Raw genomic sequence first — 15,948 nt, 5'->3', positions numbered from 1 at the left:
ACTTTGAAAGCCAACCTCCTCATTTGGTCGATTTTAGAGAATCAAAGAAAATTTTATTATGTGCATACTATATAACCGAATGTGCAAAAACTAAATTCACCATCACCCTTATGCTTAATTGGATGGCCGAATATATAACATAATTATAATATCATTTTAAATTCATTTAAACACAAAATTTCATTTCATGAACACTTGACCGAATTTTTCCTAAACTAGCATAGTTTTACATCTATTTATAACATCATGTAAATCCACACATATCTACTTTTCTACCTAAATTTTCTTTCACCTTTCTACTATTTCCATTCACAACATCAAAAACACCATTCTCTTAGCTTTACCTTCCTCTAACCGTATGCCATTTAGTCACCTAATTAGGTAGACAATTAACACACAGAATATAATAGACATTGGCTACTAACTAGATTTTTTTACAAAATTTAATGGATTTATCATGAGTCTTACCTTAATCAACTCTTTAGGATGGCCGAATGTTTAGAAATTTCCTTCCTTTCTTTCCTTTAGCTTACGGCCATGGCAAGAGGAAGAAGATGAACACTTTCTCTTTCCTTCCTCTTATTTTATTCATCTTTATTTTATTTATTTTGTTTAATTAACCTATTATCTAATATAAAATTGCTATAAATTCAACTTAGTGGTAGTGCATTATTGTTTGGCCAGCCACTACTTGTCAATTTGGGTAAATTGACATGCAAACCCAAGCTTCCCCACATTGTTGTTATTTGATCCTTACAAATTGTCTATCATCTTTTCTAAGTCTCTCAACTAGGTCCTTTCGAATTAATTCACATTCCTAAAGCTAATATTAAGCATTTAATTTCATACATTCACTATCGCACATAAATTTATGTAATTAAAACACAAAAATAAATTTTTGACTCGGTAATGTGGTCCCGAAATCACATTCCGACTAGGGTATACTTAGGGTTGTCACAGATACCTTTACTTTGTTTCAATGGCATGTATAGGTATTTGGTTATTTTGTTATATGTGTCATTGGTTAGCCAATGTAAGGGCTTGAATAATATACCTATTCATTTTGTATATGGCCATAAGACATAGCTCATTTTGATGTAGGTTGTAACTTACTAATTGTGCATGTTGATGTTTAAATGTTCATGAGTTGGTTAAATGTGGTACATCATGAATGGACATGTGGAATGTGGCCAAATCACTTAGAGATGGCTAGGTCATAATTGGCAATGAGTTATAAAATGAGCCAAGTCTAAATGTGCTTGTGGATATGGTAATCCTTAATACAAAGAGGATAATCTAGCATGTATAAAACCAATGAGATGAGTTTAACATGCAGTAGACCATTGAAGGTAGTCATTAGGCATATTTAGGCCCTTGTTAAATACCATAGAAGCTCACAGATGTGTGTGGATGTTGAGGGTGACCATTGGCTTGGATTGTAGCCTCCAAAAAGGTCCACACAGATAGACATACGGGCGTGTGTCTAGGCAGTGTGTCTCAACCGTGTAGAGGTCATGGCCTAGCACACGGGCGTGTGTCTTGGTGGTGTGCCCCTAAATGTATGATGACGTCATAAATAGAATGCTTAGGTTTTTGGACACGGGCGATGACACGGGTTTGTCTAGCCCGTGTAAAGGACATGGGCCAGAGAAAAAGCGTGTGCTCGGCCGTGTGAAAACTACTGTAGGTTCGAAATGGAAAATAAATTCAATTAATTCCATACGGGTAAGGGACACGAGCGTGTCCCAAGCACACGGGCGTGTGCATTACCTCCACACGGACGTGTGAGGCTTAAACCTAGGAATTTTCCTAAGATTTTCTATAGTTCTCGGTTTAGTCCCGGATCGATTTTAATGCATGTTTTGGACCTTATAGGTCCATAATAGGGACACTATGATGTTGATTGAGTGGTTTTAATTTGGAATGAAATTGTTATATCCTGTGATTTTCTGGAAATGTCATGTTTCTGTACGGTAATGCCCCGTACCTTGTCCCGGTGTCTGGTATAGGTAACGGGTGTTATAGATGCTTTGTCTTTGGCATCAGAGTAGATGGATCCTAGAAGATAAAGACATAGATGTGACTGACTGGATTGAAAGTACATCAGCCTAGACCCAAGAAGAAGATATCCTAAATCTGTTTATGGATTTATTCACTTGTGACATTCAAAGTGTGGCATACCTTAATCTTGAGTGGATGACAGACTATGTATGCGTGACTCATATACATAGATGTAAGCAAAATTCTAAGTTCAATTAGATAAGGAATTGAAGGTTGGTGCATTGGGTATACGACTTCTGGAATCTGTAGTGTCGCTTGCAATAGTGGAATTTATTTCCAGAAACATGGGTAAATGATATCTTTTCATTGGCATTACATGGTTGATAAAAAGTAAACGTGGCCATGGGTCGTTCGTCTTTGTGATGAATGAATGTGACTGACTGGACATCAGACTAGACCTAAAAAGAAGAGATCCTGAATCTGTTTATGGATTTATTCACTTGTGACATTCAAAGTGTGGCATACCTTAATCCTCAATGGATGACGAAGTATGTATGCATGAGTCATATACATTGATATAAGTAAAAGCCTGAGTTCAAATTGATAAGGAATTGAAGGCTAGTGCATTGGGTATACAACTTCTGTAATACGTAGCGTCATTCACAATAGTGGAATTCATTGTCCGAGACATGAGTAAATGATATCCTTTCATTGGCATTACATGGTTGAGAAAAAGTAAACATGGCCACGAGTCGTTTATCTTTGTGATTTATGAATGTGACTGGCTAGACTGACATTACATTAGACTAGACCTAAGAAAAAGAGATCCTAAATCCGTTTATGGATTTATTCACTTGTGACATTCAAAGTGTGGCATGTCTTAATCCTGAGTGGATGATGGGCTATGTATGTATGACTCGTATACATTGATGTAAGTAAAAGCTTGAGTTCAAAATGGTAAGGAATTGAAGGCTGATGCATTGGGTATACGACTTCTGTAATATGTAATGTCATCCACAATAGTGAAATTCATTGCCCGAGACATGGGTAAATGATATTCTTTCATCGACATTACATGGTTGATAGAAAGTAAATGTGGCCACTGGTCATTTGTCTTTGTGATGAATGACTTGATTACTATTTGAAAGTAATTGAAGTTTCATGAAGGAAGATGTAATGGTTACCATGAGATAAAATAAGATCATATTGGGAGAACGAATGTAACAACCTGATTTTGGGTCTAATTGGAATAGTGGTTTTGGGACCACAAATCTGACATAGAAAAATTTATTTTTATTATATTTTTATGATCTACAATTTTATGGAATGAGTTCGTGAAAATTTCGTTTGAAAATTTTGACGTTTGGGCACTCAATTTAGTCAAAAGGACTAAATTGTAAAAGGTTCAAAAGTTGAGTTCTACATGCTAAGGTGTCTATTTGCTATGAAATTTTAAATTTGAGGTCCTTAAATGTAATTAGACCATTGGTTAAGTTTTTGGACAAAAATGGACATGGTTAGGTATGTTTCTAAAGTTTTTCATTAAGGGCATTTTTGTAATTTGGTAATTAAATGAATTAAAAAGCCAAATTAAAAGCCAAAATTGTCCATCTTTCTCCCATAGCCGAAATTCACAAGGGGAAACCATGGCTAGGGTTTTTCAAGTTTCCAAGCTCGATTGTAAGTCCGTTCTAGCCCCGTTTTTAATGATTTTTATGTTTTTGAAATCCTTGTAACATGATCTATCTATTTCAACCACTAGTTTAAGACATAATCAAAGTCTAAAATTTTACCCATGATGGATATTTGTGTATTTTGATGTTTAATGGTAGAAAATGCATGTTAGTTGTTTGATCAACAACTTTTGCTAAGTAATTTTCGATGAAAATGCTTAAAAAGGACTTATTTGTGAAAAGTTGTAAAATGAGTGTTAAAATGTGAATAAAATAAAAATGTGGGATGCTATAAGCATGTATAAGGTTCAACTAGGCATGGGCATTAAAGAAATTAAGTACATTTCATTTTATGAGCCTAGGGACTAAAATGTAAAAATGTGAAACTTTAGGGTCAAAAATATAATTTTTGCCATAATGTGATTTTGGGATGATTTGAATAGTATAATGATTAAATAAGTTAAATGTGATAATATAGATAAAGAAAAACGAGGTTCGAAAATAGAACGGGGGAAAAACAAGTATTTGACATTTAGGCCCTTTTCGCCATTTTTATGCTGAGGTAAGTTCGTATGTTTAATAAGCATTAAATTATATATGTATAAATGCTTCATTTATATAATTGAGGAAAATGCTATATTATTGAAATGAAATATGAAAGGTATTGAGTACGATACTGCGGAAATGGCTGACAGAGAATCGATACAGCGAAAGTCCCAATTGAACCTTAGGAATAGATAGGATACAAATGTCATGACGTTAGGGTTACTAAGATTATGTGTAAGACCATATCTGGGATATGGCAGCGATATGAGACTTCGTGTAAGACAATAACTGGGCTATTGGCATCGATACGAGATTTCACGTAAGACCATATCTGGGATATGGCATTTGTATGGTACTGTGTGTATGAGATTCCCGAGTATCCTTTACTATTCCAAGTGGTTCAACGGGAAATTCAACGGGTATGTCAAAGAAGAGAGAGTATGTAAGTATTATGAATTGGTACAGGTATGTACATAAAGTCTATATGTATTGACTTCATGAAATTGTGAGTTCATGATTTCCATGAGAATGATTTTGTGAAGACCTTATGATTTTTGGCCTATACTTGTGACATATGAAATTCATGATAAATTTGGTTGAGGATCATGTGATTGGCTTTAGGGTCAAATTGAGTTATGATATAGCATGTTTTATTCACATAAATTATGATTTATCGGATATAAGAAAAATGAATGATTGGCATAATTGCCTATTAAAATGACTATGGAAGTGTGGGAAGATATGAGTTTTAACAATTGAAAGATGTTAAAATATATGCTCGAAAAATGAATACTCATAATTAATGTGTATGTTTATTATGAGGTTTCAAATGATAGGTTGATTATGGTTATCTGTTATAATGGAGAGATTACGGTTGTTAGGCTAAAGTCAAGACATGTTAAATTATGCTTGCAAATTGATATAGTAAACAATGTGACTGAATAATTTAAAACTATGAGGTTTATAGCAATTTATACTATTTTGTTTTGTGTTTATATTGTTAAACTTGGTAAATGATTGGTAAGAGTTGCTTATTATGTTCATACGGACTTACTAAGCTATATGGCTTACCCCCTTTCTTTCCCATGTTTTATATTTACATGAAGCTAGCTTGAGTTGGAGATTGCCAGAGATCCTATCACACTATCAAGCCATCATTTTGGGTATTGTTGGATTTAAGTATTTTGAGTTTATGACATGTCTAGGGACTTAGTCTTTTGGTCATATGTGTTATTATGACTTAAGCCAATGTATTGGCTTGTAAAGGTCAAAGGCTTGTTTTAATATTTAGCCATGTAAACTGGCTTATTTGGCTAACATAGTTGTAAGCCTAAGTATGTTCCTATATATGTCAATGCCTTTGGTGATATGATCATGGTATGCCTAGTGAATGTGAATTGTTTAGAAATGTGGTTTGTGGCATGGATGTGAAATGTATGGTAATGTGGTGTATTGATGAGATGATAAATTTGTGTGTACAATAAGGTAACTAGAGAGTAGTTAAATGAAGCTAATGAAGGCGAAATTAACATGAATGATTTATGGCATGATAAATGTTGATATGGTATTGGTATGTGATGTTCATAATTGTAAATGTTTTGGTTGATCTTACATGTTTGAATTTGTGCCATGTGATGTTGTGTAGATGTATGCAAGTGAGGGTGACAAAATGGCTTGGTAAATAACCTTGTTTTTGTCCACACGGGTAGACACATAGACATATGTCTAGGCCATGTGTGACGCACGGCTTGCCCTATGGGCGTGTGATCGACTATGTGTCCCCTGCACCTAAATTGTTGCAAAACAGAATGCTCAGTATCGAGCACACAGGCATGAGACACAGCCATGTGTCTCAGTCGCGTGAAAGACACGGCCCCAGGACATGGACGTGTGTCTTGGCCGTGTGATTTCAATTTGTTCTTGGGTGACAAACAGAGAGTTACACGGGTTTGGGACACGAGCGTGTATGACCACACGGCCTGCCCACACGGGCGTGTCCCAAGCCACATGGGCGTGTGACCCCTGTTTTAGCAAAAACTCTTTAAGGGCACGTTTGGTTCACTGGAATGGAATAGGGTTGTAATGGAATAGAGTTGTAATGGAATAAGTCTGTAATAGAATAGGGCTGTAATAAGTAATTCAATTATTTGGTTGAATGTAATGGAATAGAACTGTAATAGTATTATTGTGTTTGGTTGAATGGAATAGATATGTAATAGCATAAAGAAAAAAACTAAAATGAATATAATACCCTTAGGATAATTTTTTTAGATATGAATATTAAATTTTAATAAGATTATTATTAAATATAATTTAATAAAAATAAAATAAAATAAATAATTTAATCATATTTTAATATAATTATTATTAAATATAATTTAATAACAATTCTTAATATAATTATTTTATATTAAATTATACTAAAATGTTTTTATTTTTATATTTAATTATATTAAAACATTTAAAATTTTATTTACTATATTTTAAAATAGTACACTATTATTTGAATGCATTACTTCTCAATTTATCTCAATCTTATGATTTTAACTAAAATTTCATTTCTTATTGACATAATTTTATATAAAACTTTTTACCGTGTTATAATCTAAAATTAATTAATTGTATTAAACAAAAAATTTTATTACAAATAAAAGAAAAAGTCACAAAGCATCCAAAAGAAAAATAGTATCTTTTTATTTTTCTTTTTTCAACCAAAAGAAACAAAAAATGTTTGTTTATCTACATTATAAGGTGACGTTAATGAGAAAGTTTTGCATTAATGATTGCTTTAAAGGAAATGATTAAACAAATTATACCAAATGATATAACCCCAAAAGGCTCAAGATTTGGTAATTGAAGTTTCCTTGGAATTGCCAATTTATCTGCTTAGTTACTTTGTCCACCAAATCCCAATGCTCTATAACAATACTCCCTCAATAGCTTTGCCAACCGGTTCAATATCGAAGAGATAAATACAATTTATTCTAATTGTTGAATAAAATAATACAAAATTCATTCAACTCTACACATCATCAGTAATGGTAAGATTATTATACCACAAGAGTACCTTTGAAAAACTCAACACCAAGGTTTTTTGCAACAAAATTGAGGTCTCTCAAAACTGTGAACTTGTTCATCTTGTTGAGCCAACAAGCTTTTAGTGTAAGAACTAAGCTACTCCAGCAAGGCAAAAGTATCTCGCAAGGAATATCAATGGGATATTGATAGGCATATAACTTAAGTCGACACAAAACTAGAATACAAGAAAGTGAAGTTGAAATAAAACCGACACTAGCATAAGAATACTATTCTACTTTACATGAGCCATTTCAACTGGTACGATTGAAAACAGGAATGTGAGAGCAGGAAATATGTGCAGCGCATTATTAAAGGAAAATGTAGCCTAAAATGAATGTTGGCAAGGAAGGAAATGTAAGGAACTATCAAGTCCAAGAGCCTCACCTTTTAAAGTGTATCGAATCCAATGAAACAAAAGAAATAATTCAAGCGGTCATTCGCTCAAATATTTGTGCAGAGGTCTATCTAGCAACTCCACCAAATGAAAAAAGTAGTATAGTTCAAAATCGAGACCAAATCTCTGTTCATGATATTGATTTACTTGGTTTAGCCATTTATAAGTTCTTTGTCAGAAAATATAGTGTCATGATACCATTTAATCTTCTTTATGCTGTTTATGGGCAAGGGAGAAGTGGGTTAGCTGGTTATAAACTAATTTATGTTGTTTCCTTCCCAGGAATACAAATGACATCCAAAGATCTCCAAGAAGAAACGTTACTTTGATGACTTCTATTCAAGGACTGATGAAACCAAAAGTGGTCATATTATACCAGTTTCTATATCGTAGTTGTTAACTCAAGAAAAGGATGGGAAATATGATGTTCTATTCTCATCAAAACATGTAATCTTTCACAATAAAACAAAAGTTCTGAGGCCAGTTATATCATCATATTGAAGTCTCCCAAAAAGCCGCACCACAAAGTCTGATTTAGAGTTTGAAGCTTTACAAACTCAAACTGGATCCATATCATATCAATACTACTATTGCTTTTTAACTTTACAGCAACGCAAAGGCTGAAATTTCAAGGAGCCGCACAAGATGAAGAAGAATAAAAAATTTTAATAATTAAAGAAATCTCCAAAACAATTGCCAGAATTCTCTGACCAACTGACACACTTACAAAGTTAAACAGTCTTAATTATACTGAAACTTATGGTCAAGAATTCGAACATAAACACTATTGCCCTTTTCTACAATAGATGGGGAGAAAATTTAACCCCATGCCAAAAGGGAAAACAGGGCCAGGAGGTTGTTGGAAGTTATATAAAGCATGAGATTACCATTAAACAGTCATATCCCAAAGTTTAGAACAAGGAAAAAGGTCTTGGTCATTTTGACATAAACCATAATAAATCCATCACTTAAGCATGTTTGCGTGTGTGAGTGTGCATCTGTGAAAGAGAGAGAGACCTTAGATAATGCAAAAAGCTGAGAATGCATGCCATTTTGATCACGATTAAAATTGGGCCCAAAGCGTTCTATTAGTGCCAAAAAACACCAAAATGATTCTGACTCATCCTTCATCACAAACAAAATTGGAGATAGTAGATCGCTCATCCCCTGTAAGAAAGGAAAAGATGAAGCACACAACCATATAGAAAAAAAGTGCCAAAATGTACATAAAACTTCTGAGAAATTCATGCATTAGAAATAAAAACAAGCTATAAGCCTAAACATTTACACGCCTGATCAAATGATCTACAACAAAATGTAGAAACTGGAATATGAAAATTGCACTCTGATGTGTGTCTCTACGTGTATGTCTCTATTTTGTTAGAATCATGTAAAGATAAACAGAATGCATGCAAAACATACAAACAACTATCTCTTCAACATGGTAAAATTTAACAGGAGAGAAGAAACTATCAGAATAAATCATCATCTAAGGACAAAAGGCTTACAATATTTTGCAACTAAATTATGGCATGTAATGAAGAAAATAAAATTATAACATACATGAGCCATTTCAGTTAATACCTTACCACCGTGTTGTTTTAGCTCAGACATATCATCAAAATATCCTCTATTCAATTCATCAGCACTGCCCTAAATTAAATTAAAACAATTATTTATATTAAATTTCATGGAAAAAAGAGCACCTAACAAAAATTCAATAAAGAAACAAAGCTTAAACTTACAGTCATGCTCGTTCTTTCTCGACTTGCTCCTTGCTTGCAAGCTGCACACACAAGAAAAAAAGTTAGAAAGAACTATAACTTAAAAAATCAAATATTTTAGAGTTAAAAAGGGGGAGATGAAGGAATTGCCTTGTAAATATCGAAGAAGCGAATGGGTGATTTTGAAGCGAAATGTTGAAGAGGTGAAGGGGAAATCTTTGGGTCATGACTTAGGAGGTATTGACAATTTGAAATCGAAGCTCGTGCCTAGTTTATCACTCGATTTACCCTCAACATTTTCAGTTTTTGATTTAGATTTCAATATCCCCTCTAAGAACCCTCTTGCTCTTTCTAGCAATCGATGGAATTTTATAGATCAAAAACAAGAAATGAAAGAGAGGAAAAGAAAAACTCTATTGAGAGAAAGAAAAAGAAAGCAGAAAAAAGAGGCAGAAAAATTAGAAGAGAGGAATATGGAAGGAACGGAGGGAGAATGTGGGGAGCGTTTCAGGTGAGAAAATGGGAAAGGGCAAAGTGGGGAGAGTTTTTGTGGTAATGGTCTCCTTAAACACCGAATCAGTATTCGGTGGTAAGGAAACAGAATAGAAATCACGCAATTTTACTGCATAGACCTGTAATAGAATAAGCCCGTATTAGGGTATTCCATTGAACCAAACAGGTGTTTAGGGTGGGCCCACGGAATAGGGTTGTAATTGCTATGCTGTTACATTGAACCAAACATTACATAAGTGTCGTAAAATTTTCTAAAGTTCTCAGTTTAGTCCCGAATCACTTCTAATGCATGTTTTGGGCCTTGTAGGTTCATTTTAGGGACGATATGAATGAATGTGAAAGGTTTTAAATTTGGATGGAAATTTGCGTCTCGATTTTGAATTGTTACTTGGGTTTACGTCTGATAATGACTCGTACCCTATTCCGGTGTCCAATACGGGTAAGTGGTGTTTCAACGAATTTATCCGAAAGAGATTAAGGATATCCTATGAGGGTAACACTATGACATGGTCTTTAGGCGAGGAATGATTGAGTTACTTTCGTAATGGTATGCTATTGGGGAGAGCTTAGCCACGATGCAATATTAGAGTGACTTTGTGACTAAATGAGTTTATAATTATTAGGCTAAAGGTTGAAACTTAATTATAAATCATTTGAGCCCTAATCACATATGTCCAATCAATCCCTTTACTAGCTCGTTGGAACCAAAAATGAATTGCATGTTGAATGAAATGACCATAAATGAATAGAAATGGTGAAAATGGAGAAATGGAAAACATATGGAAATGAATATGGTTTTCTCCAAAATGAAAATGAAAAATGAAAATAACTCGGAAATGAATTTATGTTTTTCAAATTATATGAAGTTCAAAAGTGAAAATAAATCATTTGGTCATGGTGAACCGTTAAATGTAGAAATATTAAATATATTTTCTTATAGATACTTTTACGGTAAAGTTGTCATGATTTTAATGGAATTAGAATTAGGTTGAGAAGATTATGTAATTGGAAATAAATTGAGATGTTTATTTTGGGAAATAGAAAAATGAATATCTGGTTGAATGGAAAAGTATTTGTAATTGGACCTGATATGGGAAAGGCCCAAAAGCCCCTCATGTTAAAAGGAGGGATGGCAAATCCTAGTATTATTAACTAGGGTTGTCGATTCCTATAATTCTAGTTAGACTAAGAGTTCATTTTCTAGTTGAAATAAACTTCTACAATTCAAAAAGGGTTTTACTTCTTCTCCTTATAATTAGATGACACCGGTAGGGTAAAATATACAACTTAAAGATATTGTTACTCTGCACGAAAATAGTGAAAGTTTATTCTCTAAGTTTTAAATCTATTTTCCAGAATAACAATTTTACCAATTTCTATTGAGAAGTGATATTCATTTTCACACTAAAATAGAGAAAACTATTTCTGGTTATGTATTTGATTCGAATCAGTCGAGCCTAAACTCGAAGAAGTTAATGGTACAAGAATAGCAAAGAATGTCATTCAATTGAAATCCAAGAATGACAACGATCCGTCTAGCAGAAAACACATGTGTGAATTCAGTTAAGGGTTTATTGCTATAAATATCACAAACTGGTTCGATTTTCAAAATTTTTATTTTTCGTTGTGTAAGAAAAACCGTTTTCGAACTGAATTTTTTTCAAAAATTGGTATCAAAGCATTAGATTGTGCTTTGTTTATAATATAAACTGATATTGAAATTCTCTATCTTCTTCATGTGTTATTAATTTTGATAAGTTGTGGCATTCTTGTAATTGTATACATGTTTAGGAAATTGTATGCGAATGAATGTATGATATTATTTTATTATTATGTATGATAAACTAATTTTTTCAAAGTTGTGATTCTTAGGAAATTAAATGTAATTTATTAATTCTCGAGCATGTATATTTTAGATCATGGATTATCATCTCCACGTAGGGTTTAATTTTGTCATTTTTGAATAAAACATGTAAGCCAGAAACTGACATAGGAATTTTGTAATATAATTTTTTGATGAAACTCAGAAAAACAGAGACATACCCAAACCAGTTTAGACAATGCAAACCTGAACAAGCTAAACTGACAAAAGATTGACGGTGATAATCAATGACTAGGGTTGGCAGTGGTCCAACAGTGGCTGACGACGGTGATGACATGGAAACGACGATAGAAAAATGGCGACGACATAAACATGAATTCATACCACAACAGAAATTCGAAGTGGTAAAATTGAAGACCCAATGTATGCTTTGGGGTGAATTTTGTATTTTCTATATTGTATTTTTCTAGGATGAAATCATGAAAACTTTGGTTGGTCAAAGTCATTTAAATTTTTATGCTTTTATATTTATGATAAGCAGGATGATATTTATATGACTGTGCATGTATGTTCATGCATATGTATGATAAGAATGCCATATAGTTTAGGGAAGAATGTCATATGTACTTTTGATGCATATATTGATATTCATGATTGAAACTAGACATTAAAAACCTTGCATTTTTTTAAAATATTGAGTGGGAGAAGGTCCCTAAACAAGATCTATGGCCTCCATCAATGGTCTTATTGAGGAGATTTCTTGAAAGTAAGTAGAACTGTCTTATAATTGTATAATAGTTGGATCGAACTTTGTGGTAAGTATTATCATGCAATAAATCAAGAAGTTCTGTCTTTAAAGAGGACAACTAGTCACAGTATGTGAATTAGTGAGATTATCCCAAGATGACTCATTTTTGGTGCATGATGCAATAGGTGTTGAGTTGATGGTTATACAATCAAGATATTCTAGTTGACTAACTTCCCAAGAAGCTCTATTTAAACTAGAATCATGGCCAAACATTACACAATTACTAGCACATGTGAATGCCTAAGGAATTAGGTTCATGTACTAATTGGATGGAAATCCATATTCTTACTAGTTGATCATGATCACTCTAAGGTGTTAATGTGTAACATCTCGATTTTAGGTCTAGTCAGAACAGTGGTTTCGGGACCACAAATCCGACGCAGTAAAATTTATTTTTATTATATTTTTATGGTTTATAGTTTTATGGAACTATTCTGTGAAAATCTTGTTCTAAAATTTTGACATTTGGGCACTCAATTTAGTTTTAAAGACTAAATTATAAAAGGTGCAAAACTTTAATTCTAGATGTTAATGGTGTCCAATTGCTATGAGATTTTAAATTAGAGGTCCTTAAATGATAATTAAACCATTACTTAAGTTTATGGACAAAAATGGACATGATTAGGTGAAATTTTAACGTAAGGTATTAAGGGCATTTTGGTCTTTTGGTTAATGAATTAAAAAGGGAAAATAAGCCAAAATTTTATCCATCTTCTTCACCATAGCCGAAATTTTCAAGCTCTCCATAGCTAGGGTTTGTTCAACTTTCAAGCTTGATTGTAAGTACATCCTTGCCCCGTTTTTAATGCTCTTTATGTTTTTGAAGTCGTATTCACCAGATCTTTCTATTTCTACCATTGTTTTGAAGTAGGGTTCATGTTTGGAATTTTACTCATGCATGACATGCATGTATTTTAATGTTTTATGGTAGAAAATGAAATTTTGATGTGTAATAAACAACTTTTACTAGGTGATTATAAAAGGACCTATTTGTAAAAAGTTATAAAAATGGGTAGTAAAAATATTATTTAATGGAAAATGTGGGCTGATATGAGCATGTATATGGTTCAGCTAGGCTTGGGTTACCAATAAATTGAACACATTTCATTTTACGAGCCTAGGGACTAAAATGTAAAATGCTAAAAAGTTAAGGACAAAATGGTAATTTTGTTTAGGATGCAAATTAATGTAAATGTATGTGTCAAATGATGAATTGATAGTCGAATTTGCTTATATAAACCCGAAACAATCGATTACGAAACTAGATTAAGGAAAACGAAAGGTCTCGAAATAGTTGAGTTCGAATACGAACCATTCTCAAGGTAAGTTCGTGTAATTTAATTTGGTATGTTATTATTTTTTAATTAAATTGTGTGATTGAGATAATATATATGTAATGATATACACTATGAAATAATCATAAGATGGAAAACATGAATCAAAATTGTCATTGTCCTGGTTGAGCATTATATTTCGATGGATTATAATAATTTCTTGGAATCAAACAAAAATAATATAGAAAGGATTTAGCCCGGACGAGTAATCCTAAGCTACACTCTCTTGAGCAAATGTTATGAAATGGATTTATCCCGAACGGGTAATCCATAGCAGGCTTACTAGAGCTAACGTTATCAAAGGGATTTAGCTTGGACTGGTAATCCTAAATAAGCTCTTGTGAGCGAATGCTAAAGACGGGATTTAGCTTGGACTAGTAATCCTGTTATATAAATGTGGCTTGAGAATGTGCTCTATGAATATGTGCTCAAGGAGAATTTTGTATGTAAATTATCGGATGACTGATATGTATACCTCGAGTACACTACCCCTTCTCCATCGAGATTTACAATAGTTCATCGAAACGAAATCTTGAAAAATGGAAATTATGTGATGATACGAAAGTTTATATTATAGTGAGCTCATGTATGTTGGTTTGAATACTTCATGATGTGTATGACTAACTTGTTTAATGAGCGAATGCATTTAGGTAACTTGTCAAATTTATTGATGGAACGAATGCGTATGTATGCTTATTTGAATAATTATGACTGGTAAGTTTTCTTTCTATTATGCGAACTTACTAAGCATGAAAATGCTTACCCCGTTTTACTTTTCCTTGTTTTATAGTGCTCGTAAGGCTTACAAAGGTTAGAGGATTCCGGCGGAGTAAGATCACACTATCAAGAAATCTCCTTTTGGTATAACTAAATTATTCATTTTGGTATAAGGGCATGTATAAGCTACTTGGCATAGATGAAGGCTTGTAAGTAATATTTTGTGACTTAGCCACTGGAATGGCTAAGAGTGTTCAAGTGGTGCATGTATGATGTTCATGTATGTCCGAATTCTTAAGTGTCAAGTATGGTTGATGATACATTTTGTAAATGGCCATTGAAATTGGCTAACATGGGTTTAAGTTTATATGCATTTGATGATGTTTTTCATGGATGTGGAAATTGCATGGTATGAGATAATAAGTATGTAAATGGTGTGTGGATCCCTTGGTTGTGGCTGAATTGGTTGTATGTTTATACTTGGAATGGTATTACATGTTGTTGTATAGGTTGTGCATGGAAGGGCGGCAAAAAGGCTTGGTAAATAGCCTTATTTTTGTCTACACAGGCGTGAGTCTAGGCCATGTGTGACACACGGCTTGCCCCATGGGCGTTGTCCCTTGCACCTTAATTGTTGCAAAACAGAATGCTCAGTATCGAGCACACGGGCAGAGACACGGGCGTGTGCCTTGGCCTTGTGAAGTCTGCACCTATTTTATGAAAAATTATGAAAATTTATTCGACTAGACGGCCTAAGCACATGGGAATGTGCCTTGGCTGTATGACTTTAATTTATTGATGATGTCATAAATAGAGGGTTACACGGATTAGGGACATGGGCGTGTGTGACCACACGGCTTGCCCACATGGGCGTGTCCCAAGCCACACGGGCGTGTGATCCCTATTTTGGTGAAAAATTTTCTAAGCATTGTAAAATTTTCTAAAGTTCTCCATTTAATCTCGAACCACTTTCAATGTATGTTTTGAGTCTTGTAGGCTCATTTTAGGGACGAAATGAATGTTTATGAAATCTTTTAAATTTGAGTCGAAATTCATGTCTCCGTTTTGAATGTTTGTTGGAGTTTAAGTCTGGTAATACCACATACCCTGTCCTGGCATTGAATATGGGTAAGGGGTGTTACACAATGGGTGTAGGAATTATCGTTGCAAGGACTTACAAATGTTTTCTAGGTTTAATATAGGAGCATGCATATCATAATGTTGCAAAATGTTTTCAAATATTTGCTTGATGCAAATATATTAATGAATGAACGTTTTATTTTATTTTAAAAAATGACACCTATTCCCTTTTTAAATATACTCACTAAGAAAAAATTG

General features: G+C 33.4%; 1 protein-coding gene across 2 annotated transcripts; it reads right to left on the bottom strand.

Annotated features, from left to right (window-relative positions):
• Positions 1-7,926: 7,926 nt before the first annotated feature.
• LOC108480794 (GTPase-activating protein GYP7-like) lies at positions 7,927-9,519 on the bottom strand. 2 transcript variants are annotated; one of them, XM_053022346.1, is made up of 3 exons: positions 9,438-9,519; positions 9,277-9,345; positions 7,927-8,859 (listed from the first exon to the last, which is right to left on the bottom strand). In XM_053022346.1, the coding sequence occupies exons 1-3, from the start codon at positions 9,441-9,443 to the stop codon at positions 8,590-8,592; spliced, it is 345 nt and encodes a 114-aa protein (XP_052878306.1). In that variant the 5' UTR covers positions 9,444-9,519; the 3' UTR covers positions 7,927-8,589. The 2 variants fall into 2 exon arrangements, 1 of the variants encoding a protein (XP_052878306.1); XR_008274745.1 differs by having other exon boundaries at positions 8,686-8,859; positions 9,277-9,340; positions 9,438-9,480.
• Positions 9,520-15,948: the final 6,429 nt, after the last annotated feature.

Source organism: Gossypium arboreum, chromosome 11 (assembly GCF_025698485.1).
Source record: "Gossypium arboreum isolate Shixiya-1 chromosome 11, ASM2569848v2, whole genome shotgun sequence".
Classification (NCBI taxonomy): Eukaryota; Viridiplantae; Streptophyta; class Magnoliopsida; order Malvales; family Malvaceae; genus Gossypium; species Gossypium arboreum.
Note: the sequence above shows the minus strand (reverse complement) of the source record. Positions and strands in the feature narration are given on the sequence as shown.